Source organism: Haliotis cracherodii, unplaced genomic scaffold (assembly GCF_022045235.1).
Source record: "Haliotis cracherodii isolate W230 unplaced genomic scaffold, xgHalCrac1.p SCAF_17, whole genome shotgun sequence".
In the NCBI taxonomy this organism is placed as follows: domain Eukaryota; kingdom Metazoa; phylum Mollusca; class Gastropoda; order Lepetellida; family Haliotidae; genus Haliotis; species Haliotis cracherodii.
In genome coordinates, this window is record NW_027266272.1 from 2,894,544 (window position 1) to 2,905,611 (window position 11,068).

Here is an 11,068-nt window from a genome sequence, read left to right on the forward strand (position 1 = left end):
TTAATACTCCTCACCCTCCTCCTCTATATCGCCCTCAATATAGTCGACTCCAATCTCCTCGTAGTCCTTCTCCAGAGCAGCCAAGGCCTCACGGGCCTCGGGGAACTCTCCCTCCTCCATACCCTCACCCACGTACCAGTGGACGAAGGCACGCTTGGCGTACATCAAATCGAATTTGTGGTCAAGACGAGCAAAGGCCTCGGCGATGGCTGTGGTGTTGCTCAACATGCAGACAGCTCTCTGGACCTTGGCCAAGTCACCTCCGGGGACAACAGTGGGTGGCTGGTAGTTGATGCCGACCTTGAAGCCAGTGGGACACCAGTCGACGAACTGGATGGTCCTCTTGGTCTTGATGGTGGCGATGGCAGCGTTGACGTCCTTGGGGACGACATCACCTCTGTACAACATGCAACAGGCCATGTACTTGCCGTGACGGGGGTCACACTTGACCATCTGGTTGGCGGGCTCGAATGTAGCGTTGGTGATCTCAGCTACAGTCAGCTGCTCATGGTAGGCCTTCTCAGCGGAGATGACTGGGGCATAGGTAGCCAGAGGGAAGTGGATACGTGGGTAGGGCACCAAGTTGGTCTGGAACTCTGTCAGATCCACGTTCAGGGCACCGTCGAAACGGAGAGAGGCAGTGATGGAGCTGACAATCTGACCAATCAAACGGTTGAGGTTGGTGTAGGTTGGACGCTCGATGTCGAGGTTACGTCTGCAGATGTCGTAGATGGCCTCGTTGTCGACCATGAAGGCACAGTCAGAGTGTTCCAGGGTGGTGTGGGTGGTCAGGATGGAGTTGTAGGGCTCCACGACGGCAGTGGAGATCTGGGGAGCAGGGTAGACAGCGAACTCCAACTTGGACTTCTTGCCGTAGTCGACGGACAGTCTCTCCATCAAGAGAGAGGTGAAGCCGGAGCCAGTGCCGCCACCGAAGCTGTTGAAGATGAGGAAGCCCTGGAGTCCAGTGCACTGGTCAGCCAACTTCCTGATGCGGTCAAGGACGAGGTCGACGATCTCCTTGCCGATGGTGTAGTGACCACGGGCGTAGTTGTTGGCGGCGTCCTCCTTGCCGGTGATGAGCTGCTCGGGGTGGAACAGCTGGCGGTAGGTGCCGGTACGGACCTCATCTGAAGATACAATAACATCATGAAAATCGATTTCTGTAGTAGTGACTGCATGTATTTTTTGAAATAAGGGTTGACACAGGTCGATAACGAATGTATACTTTATTGTTTTTCAAATGACGAACAGGGCTTGGAGAATTAGCACATATGCATTTTTAGCTTAATTTGTTATTGATAGCAGTTATTGATAAAGAACTTGAATACACAGTCATTTGCGGTTGGTTTGTTTGTTTGTTGTTTAATGCTGCACTCCGCAATATTCCAGCTATATGACGGCGGTTTGCAATTAATCGAGTCTGGACCGGACAATCCAGTGATTACTCTCATGAGCATCGATCTACGCAATTTGGATATGATGGCATGCCTCAACCAAGTAAGCGAGCCTGACCACCCGATCCCGGTTGTCGCTTCTTTAGACAAGCATAGACGCCTTTTACGGAAAGCATGGGTTGCTGAAGGCCTATTCTACCCCGGTTCTTCACGGGTCACACACTTACCGATGACAGTGGGCTCGAGGTCGACGAACACGGCCCTGGGGATGTATTTCCCTTGCCAGGTATCGATGAAAAAGGTGTTGAAGGAGTCGTCCCCATCCCCGATGGTCTTGTCAGAGGGCATCTGACCATCAGGCTGGATGCCGTGCTCCAGACAGTACAACTCCCAGCATGCATTGCCGATCTGGACTCCCGCCTGGCCGACGTGGATGGAGATGCATTCCCTCTGAGAACCAGACAGACACGTTTTAGATAAATGATAGCATTTTTACAAGCAAAACATCGCTTGCTTATTGTTTTGAAATAATTATATGGAATTTCACTTTCCTTAAAATAACAACAATATATTAAAAATAATCACAATATATCGAGAATAACCACCACAATTCCAAAACACACTTTACTGATGTTACAATGACATGGAACGAGTTTATTCTGTCTTTCTTCAGATTTAAGTAAATAGGTATGTTTTCAAGGGGGCAATTTATCAATGAAGCTAAAATGACCGTATTGAGCTAAACAATGCTTTCCACGCTATAACCATTAAATTAAGAAAGACGATTGTGATTATGAGTAATTATTATTAATACCCCCATGGGCAATACGTCTACGTACACACGCGGGGACGTGTTAACAGTTATGAAATGAAGATATCGAGTCAACTTGAAGGTATGTGCTTACGTGTGAACGTTAGTCCTTTGAAAGCTTACTTTGAAATATTGAGTTACAAGTATATAATGTTTAGTATGTATATAATATTTATATGATGATAGAATGTGAAGATCTGACTGCAACATTAAGTTTAAGCCAGCTATGTGACATTCATTTTTCAAGAAACTATCAGTGCTCTATTTAAGGTAGTTAAGCCGTTGCCTTAAATATATATGAATTACATTCAATGAAAGTGCTAACCATGATTGAAGTCTGGCACTATACAAAAACTCCCTGGACCGGCGATGAAGTCTCGTGGAGAGTTGAAGTATTGCCGTCCATCAATTCCACCCTTACATAACCGTTCCTGGCTGTGTTCTTCGCCAGAGTGGGGCCTATCTCATTTGTCCTTGACAACAGAGTCGCCTTGTGTGTCTCGCGCTTAACCAGGAAGGGATTTAATCAGTTAGGAGGCGTCTTTCTTATCTGAGAGTCTTGTGAGTTTGAACACAGTGAGAACTTTCTTTGCTACTTGAAGTACAAAAAACTCCTGACCTACTGTAGTAAATAATAGTCAACATTATACAGGATAATTATGAGAAATTGTTTCAAAATTGCAACTCATGTTTGCAGTCAAACCGATCACATTCAACCAGCTCGTCTTTGCCTTTAATATGTATGCTTCATGTCTTAATCGAATTCCTGCAAAGGCAAGCGCCAGGACAATAAGCGTTGGTTTTTGTTCTCATTTTGTTACGAAAAGTCTTATTGTCGTTGAAACTCAATGTTATGAACAACTGAATCTTAACAGAAACAGAGTAATACGATTACAACAGTATTTAACACAAAAATGCACAGCCAAAAATCAACATAAAAAGATCATATGATTTGTTTCTTATGGTTTCTGTAACCGTGTTGTTACCATTGTTTTGTCAGTAAGACGACATCGTTAACTCTGTAGGGACCAGGTGGAGGGACGCCCACAGTGCCCTAGGACGAGTCTCAGGGGGAAGTGTAGGGACTAGGAATAGGACCAGCCACAGTACCCTAGGACAAGTCTCAGGGGCGAGTGTAGGGACCAGGAGGAGGGACGTCCACAGTGCCCTTGGACGAGTCTCAGGGGGAAGTATAGGGACCAGGAGGAGGGCCAGCCACAGTGCCCTAGGATGAGTCTCAGGGGGAGTGTAGGGACCAGAAGGAGGACGTATCTCAGGGGAAGTGTAGGGACCAGGAGGAGGGCCAGCCACAGTGTTCTAGGACGAGACTCAGGGGAAAGTGTAGGTGCCAGGAGGAGGGCCAGCCACAGTGCCCTAGGACGAGTCTCACAGGAAGTGTAGGTGCCAGGAGGAGGGCCAGCCACAGTGCCCTAGGACGAGTCTCACAGGAAGTGTAGGGACCAGGAGGAGGGCCAGCCACAGTGCCCTAGGACGAGTCTCACAGGAGGTGTAGGGACCAGGAGGAGGGCCAGCCACAGTGCCCTAGGACGAGTCTCACAGGAAGTGTAGGTGCCAGGAGGAGGGCAAGCCACGGTGCCCTAGGACGAGTCTCACAGGAAGTGTAGGGACCAGGAGGAGGGCCAGCCACAGTGCCCTAGGACGAGTCTCACAGGAAGTGTAGGGACCAGGAGGAGGGCCAGCCACAGTGCCCTAGGACGAGTCTCACAGGAAGTGTAGGTGCCAGGAGGAGGAACATGAGTCGGGTGTTGTTGCTCACCCTGATCCCGTACTCGAGGGTCTTGTAGGAGTTACAGTCGCCAGGTTGCGGAGAGTTTGCCCGAGTGGTTCCCTCGTGAAGGTCACCTGCCTCTCTGTCTTTGGACCAACCTGATCCAGAAGCTCCAGTAACCACCCACAGGAAGTTTTGGAACCCTGTCCGGACCTGTTGTGCCAGTTTCTGCAGCAAGCTTCCAGTTTCAACAAACCTTGAGCTTGACTTGACCGCGGCGTCTGCGGACAACCAAGATGGTGGCCGCAACCAACCTGTTGTATTGTTACCACCCTGTATTGGCAATATACAGTCGGCTGCTGGTGTGCCATGTTGCTGCGATAAGCACTGTGTTGTTTATGCTGCGAATACCAGTAAAAGTGCCAGACTTCAGTCCTATTCCTGGGAGTGTAGGAATACTGTCCAACAATGAATTATTTCCTGAAACAATTCTGTGAAATGCTTCTACATTTGCTGCGACAACGGGGCAAATTCAGTTACATCGTTCAGCGCAAGCGCAAACCCCGCGCATTCTTTTACCAACCAATCAGGAAACAGTAGTCCGCTAGCTAATCAAATGTGAACGGTACATCAAGTTATGTGGCAGCGAATTTATCTTGCCCATACTGTAATTATATTGCAGAGCTGTCGTTGTCCCATATATATTCATGTATTGAACATGTTTTTGTAATTTTGATAATATCATGCAGAAGTGGGATTATCTAGTACTGGTAGATACTGTACATATATGGTTGTAAATCTTTGATCTTTCGGGCACCATTGGATAGCGTATGTTCAGCGCTTTACTGTGGTATCTACATTTTTTTAATAGTAAGTTTGCCAGTCGGGTTTTCCCTATGTTTGAAAACACATCTTGTTCAGCTCGTCATTCGTATAAAACTCTGGGCGAAATTATGTGTTTTTACGCCCGGGTATCGCTAGAATCTTTACGGGTCGTCTTGCTACTGTTTTGGTCAGGTCAAAACTTAGGTTTCATTAGTAAGTGGTTATGGGGCAGTTTACTCTCTGGTACTGACTTACTCTGGTGGTATTGAGCTAACATTATTAGCTAGGCTTTCATATTTTGAACCAGCTTTTCTAGTAATCCGTGGATAACCAACTTTTCCGTGATCGCTTAGTTTAGGTCAAGTACCTATTTATGATTGGGAGTCAAGTTACTCTTTGGGTCAAGGTCTTTTTTTTTAATGACTGTGAGTCTAAATACTCCGTAAGTCAAGTACCTTGTATTTTTGGACGTCTAGTACTTCCTTGGCCAGTCACAGTGACTGAGACATTAGTATATAAGACTAGTTTGTTATTCAGGCGTTTTCGTCTATTTTATTGTCCAAGAAACTTTCTTTAGGGATAAGCCTTCAGTGTCTATATCTCCCTATCTTACCCCGAGGTGGTCTCCTCCCATTAGTAAGAGGAGTTAGTTGAGGTTATTCAATAATTAGAGTGTTGAGTTAATTAACTCTTAGTTGTTAATTGGTCGCAGCCGACTTAATTGGATGCCAATGTATCCTGCCAATTACTAGTATATTATTTTCTTAAGTGTAAATCAATCTTGTCAATCGGATAAAGCCGATTGTCGGATTAACAAATGTGGGATTAACAAGTGCTGTTCTTGTCAAAGTGTTGATTTAGCTACTATCCTTTTTTATTACTGTTATATATCCCGGATTCTTAATGTCCGCCCCCTTGGTAGTGTAAACAGCATATAAATCCAGTCACATGATATCTAAAAATAGATATCAGTAAATAATTTTCAATTGCTGTTATCACGAATTCGTTTAAAACTCCTAATATTAATAATTGCAATGACTGAGTTCAATAAATTGATTGATTATTATTCATATTGGCGACTATGCTTGTCGTAAGAGGCGACTGATGGGATCGGGTGGTCAGGCTCGCTGACTTGCGTAATTGGTTAATGCATGTCATCGATCCCAATTTCGTGGATCGATGCTCATGATATCAATCACTAGATTGTCTGGTCCAGACTCGATTATTTACAGACCGCCGTCACATAGCCGGAATATTGCTGAGTGCGGCGTTAAACAACAAACAAACAAACAATCGCGTTAAATCCAGCTCAGTCAAGTCTGCGGTGTATTGGTGATAAGGCTGTGGGTGGTTGCGAGTTGTCTGCTCAATGAACGCCAGCGCGTTGCTAATAACTACCCCAAACATGTCGTGCACTCATAGCTAGTCTACTTGTACTTCCTCAACAGCAATATAATCTCTGCTTGACAGTTGATAGATAACAAGAACTGATATGTTTCTGGAGAGATTCGAGGCTGTGGCTAGGGTGTTACCCCGTCCCGCAAGCATTCGTATCGATAGCTTATATACACATGGGTACTGTTACGATTTGTATGTTAAGTGAAGCAGAGGCTCACTCCGACTTGTTGCTTAAATATTACTTGCAGCATCATAATGTGTCTTTGCAGTTTAACGCTGCACTAATATTCCAACTATATGACGGCGGTCTGTGAACATCAGTGAGTGTATTATGAACACCGTCCCGCACATTCGGGGTAGGTCGACACGCCATCCACTAGCCACCGAGCCTGACTACCCGCTACATGTAGATGCATCTGCGACCAGCACAGGTTTTGTTTGTTATTTAACGCGGTACACAGTTAAAGGACGGTGTGACGCCACCGTGAACTTTACTGCAGTTATATATATGGCGGGTTGATGTAGTATGAAATCGCCTAAAATGATGCAGGGCGTAGACGATAAGCACGTATATGGTGTAGGCAAACCAAGGACTATCATCAGGGCTAATCTGAGATTCGAACTCAAGATCGTCGGATCCTGGCACGATAAAGCGAAGCAACGAATAATACATGTCTTTATAGTTTGTGTTTGTGTAAAGGCCAATTCTACCCGTATCTTCACGGGAGACAAGCGTAGGTTCCTGGGGAATTTCTAACCCCCAACCCCGAATCGTCAAGGGTATAACGCGATTGTAAGCTATGTTTCATGTGTATCTAAGTCAGAGCAAGTATGTGACCCAAGGTGAATTTGTTACAATGTGTATGACGTATTATCGGTGCGGCAAGGGATTCCAAACTAGGATCATTGGCTTCTGGAGTGCATAAGGGACACAACTCAACACAGCAAATGGCGTCGCTGCATACGACCGGATCAAAGGGGTCCCTATCAACTCTTAGACCGCGAATGGACTCATTGGACAAATAAAAGAACAGGGGAATGTATATTTGTCAAAAATATTTTTATTGGCACATATATGAAACCTATTAAATACATTTTGGTTTACACCTGAGATCACAGTTGTTGTATTGTTTGTATCAGTTATTTTCTCCCAAAATGTTTAAATCGGATTTCATGTTGCATCAAAGGGGATGGTGGATGGAGTTGAAATTAATACTCCTCACCCTCCTCCTCTCCCTCGCCATCAACAGAGTCGACTCCAACCTCCTCGTAGTCCTTCTCAAGAGCAGCCAAGTCCTCACGGGCCTCGGAGAACTCTCCCTCCTCCATACCCTCACCCACGTACCAGTGGACGAAGGCACGCTTGGCGTACATCAGATCGAACTTGTGGTCAAGACGAGCCCAGGCCTCGGCGATGGCTGTGGTGTTGCTCAACATGCAGACAGCTCTCTGGACCTTGGCCAAGTCACCACCGGGGACAACAGTGGGTGGCTGGTAGTTGATGCCGACCTTGAAGCCAGTGGGACACCAGTCGACAAACTGGATGGTCCTCTTGGTCTTGATGGTGGCGATGGCAGCGTTGACATCCTTAGGAACGACATCACCTCTGTACAACATGCAGCAGGCCATGTATTTGCCGTGACGGGGGTCACACTTGACCATCTGGTTGGCGGGCTCGAATGTAGCGTTGGTGATCTCAGCTACAGACAGCTGCTCATGGTAGGCCTTCTCAGCGGAGATGACTGGGGCATATGTAGCCAGAGGGAAGTGGATACGTGGGTAGGGCACCAAGTTGGTCTGGAACTCTGTCAGATCCACGTTCAGGGCACCGTCGAAACGGAGAGAGGCAGTGATGGAGCTGACAATCTGACCAATCAAACGGTTGAGGTTGGTGTAAGTTGGACGCTCGATGTCGAGGTTACGTCTGCAGATGTCGTAGATGGCCTCGTTGTCGACCATGAAGGCACAGTCGGAGTGTTCCAGGGTGGTGTGGGTGGTCAGGATGGAGTTGTAGGGCTCCACGACGGCAGTGGAGATCTGGGGAGCGGGGTAGACAGCGAACTCCAACTTGGACTTCTTGCCGTAGTCGACGGAGAGTCTCTCCATCAAGAGAGAGGTGAAGCCGGAGCCAGTGCCGCCACCGAAGCTGTGGAAGATGAGGAAGCCCTGGAGTCCAGTGCACTGGTCAGCCAACTTCCTGATGCGGTCAAGAACGAGGTCGACGATCTCCTTGCCGATGGTGTAGTGACCACGGGCGTAGTTGTTGGCGGCGTCCTCCTTGCCGGTGATGAGCTGCTCGGGGTGGAACAGTTGTCGGTAGGTGCCGGTACGGACCTCATCTAAAGATACAAATACACCATTAACATCGATTTCTGTAGTAGTAACTTCATCTATTACAGCTAATAAGGGTTGACGTAGCCCGATAACGAATGTACGCTTTACTGTTCTCAATCGGGAACATGGACTGAGTGAGTGAGTGAGTTGGGTTTAATGCCGCTTTTAACAGTATTCCAGTTATATCGCGGCGTGTCTGCTTAATATGGGAGGAAAGCCCGGAGTGGTGCAGGTCTTAGACGTTTACCACTTCGGTGAAACTCATGAACACGGATATGGTGCTGAATAACCTGGAAACATAATCGGGGTGAACCGGGATTCGAACCCATAATGATAGGTTTCTGGCGTGTCCAAGGGACGCAACTCTGCACAGCGAATCGCGGCGCTTCAGAGCGGGCCTTCTCAGCGGAGATGGGCCGCTCGTGCCCACGAACATGGTCTGAAGAAATAACATTCTTAGGAAAAAAATAATTTTATAGCTCTCTTTTTTATCGATAGCAGTTATTGAAATATTGAAATACACACTTACCAATGACGGTGGGCTCGAGGTCGACGAACACGGCCCTGGGGACGTGTTTCCCTGCACCAGTCTCGCTGAAGAAGGTGTTGAAGGAGTCGTCCCCACCCCCGATGGTCTTGTCTGAGGGCATCTGACCATCAGGCTGGATGCCGTGCTCCAGACAGTACAACTCCCAGCATGCATTGCCGATCTGGACTCCGGCCTGGCCGACGTGGATGGAGATGCATTCCCTCTGAAAACCAGACAGATGCGTTTTAGATTGAAAACATTTCAACACATATCTTGCTTATTGTTTTGAATTAATTATATGGAAAGATAATCATTATATATCGAGAATAACCACTACATTCCAAAACACACTTTTCTGACGTTACAAACACAGAGGACAAATTTATCTTCTGTGTATAATTATCTCCCAATATAAGTTAAATTTGGCGTTTTGTCAACGGTCGCGATGTATTAATGAGGCTAAAATGATCGTGTTAAGCTAAACAATTACTTTCCACCCTAAAAACATTACAATAACAAATACGACGTTAAATGTGTGTTTATGCGTAATGCATGATTAATTACAACCTTGGACAATACGTCTACATACACACAACGTGGAGTTGTTTTGGCTTTTTGTTATTTTTTAATGAAGATCTCGAGTCAAAGTATGTGCATGCGTGTGAACCAACCTCGCCACCCCCCAATACATATCAATAAACAATCACCGAGCAATAAAGAACTTACACTAAGTATTTTTACGTAAATATTTCTTTGTTTCTGTTTTGTTTGTTGCTTAACGCCGCACTCAGCAATATTCAAGCTATATGACGGCGGTCTTTAAATAATCGAGTCTGGACCAGACAATCCAGTGATTGACATTATGCTCATCGATCTACCCAATTGGGATACGATTATATGCATCAACCAAGTCAGCGAGCCTGACCACCCGATACCGTTAGTCCTTTGAAAGCTTACTTTATAATATTGAGTTACAAGTATATAATGTATAATCATACACAGGAGATAGATCGTGATGATCAGACTGCAGCATTAAGTCAGTTAGGTGATGCTCGTGTTTCACGAAACCTTCAATCCTCCATATAAGGTAGTTAAACCGCTGCACTGAAGATTCATGCTTCGTGATCTTACAAAAAGTGAAAATGAATCTTAATATACACCTTGTAAAAATATGGCTTGGTTTCAACTGAAGTAGAGGCAAGAGAGAGACAGTAGGAGTGTTGTGGGTAACGTTACAAAAGTCTACAACACTGTTTTATTTAACGTCATTGTTACACACACACACACACACACACACACACACACACACACACACACACACACACACACACACATTCATACATATAAACACACACACACATTCATACATATAAACACACACACACTTTATTTTACACTTAGACGTATATGCATATATAATACATAGATATGTAAACATACTAAAAAGCACACATATATGTAATACATCAGTGTCAAATTTATATTAATTACATAAAATAAAGGTATACTCACCATGATTGAAGTTTGGCACTATACAAAAACTCACTGGACTGGCGATGAAGTCTCGTTGAGAGTTGAAGTATGCCAATCCACCCGCCTCCACCCTTATATACCAGTACCCGGTCCCTTGTTGTGTTCGTCGTCAGGGTGGGGGCAATCTGATTGGTCCTTGGCAACACGGTCGCCGTGTGCGACTCGCGCGTAACCAGGTAGCGCCTTTGTCATTTGGAGGTGCGTGTCCTTTCTAATCCGAGAGTTTTGTCAGGCCTGTATGTTTGGTGAAATCTACCCTACCCTTGTTAGTTACTTATTATCATTGAGTACAGACGCGTCTCCCCACGAACTCGTATCTTTTTCAACAAGGTATTCTCATTTAGATATCTTTAAGTTTAATCTTTGAAGTTTAAACAATTTAAATATTAGATGAGAACGACGTACAGTAAACTACGGTTATAACGAACACGCTTATAACGGACTGACGGATATAACGAACTTACTTTTTGGACCCGACTATTTGCTGGAGTTATACTGTACATATGCTTATA

The 11,068-nt window shown here is 45.6% G+C and overlaps 2 protein-coding genes across 2 annotated transcripts; both read right to left on the reverse strand.

The window, feature by feature from the left end:
* Positions 1 to 5,039, reverse strand: LOC139465108 (tubulin alpha-1A chain-like). The gene is made up of 5 exons (XM_071246799.1): positions 5,018 to 5,039; positions 3,986 to 4,218; positions 3,319 to 3,525; positions 1,625 to 1,847; positions 1 to 1,130 (listed from the first exon to the last, which is right to left on the reverse strand). The coding sequence occupies exons 1-5, from the start codon at positions 5,037 to 5,039 to the stop codon at positions 1 to 3; spliced, it is 1,815 nt and encodes a 604-aa protein (XP_071102900.1).
* A 2,162-nt stretch (positions 5,040 to 7,201) lies between these two features.
* Positions 7,202 to 10,631, reverse strand: LOC139464833 (tubulin alpha-1A chain-like). The gene is made up of 3 exons (XM_071246364.1): positions 10,536 to 10,631; positions 9,024 to 9,246; positions 7,202 to 8,499 (listed from the first exon to the last, which is right to left on the reverse strand). The coding sequence occupies exons 1-3, from the start codon at positions 10,536 to 10,538 to the stop codon at positions 7,370 to 7,372; spliced, it is 1,356 nt and encodes a 451-aa protein (XP_071102465.1). The 5' UTR covers positions 10,539 to 10,631; the 3' UTR covers positions 7,202 to 7,369.
* Positions 10,632 to 11,068: the final 437 nt, after the last annotated feature.

What these genes read in the sequence shown, in the direction of transcription:
- LOC139464833 (XM_071246364.1), bottom strand. An exon ending in CCTCGAGCCCACCGTCATTG is followed by an intron (nt 8,500 to 9,023) that starts GTAAGTGTGTAT and finishes TTGTATCTTTAG; the next exon opens with ATGAGGTCCGTACCGGCACC.
- LOC139465108 (XM_071246799.1), bottom strand. Translation starts at nt 5,039, where the DNA reads ATGTTAGCTCAATACCACCAGA. An exon ending in CCCTCGAGTACGGGATCAGG is followed by an intron (nt 3,526 to 3,985) that starts GTGAGCAACAAC and finishes GTCTCGTCCTAG; the next exon opens with AACACTGTGGCTGGCCCTCC. An exon ending in CCTCGAGCCCACTGTCATCG is followed by an intron (nt 1,131 to 1,624) that starts GTAAGTGTGTGA and finishes TTGTATCTTCAG; the next exon opens with ATGAGGTCCGTACCGGCACC.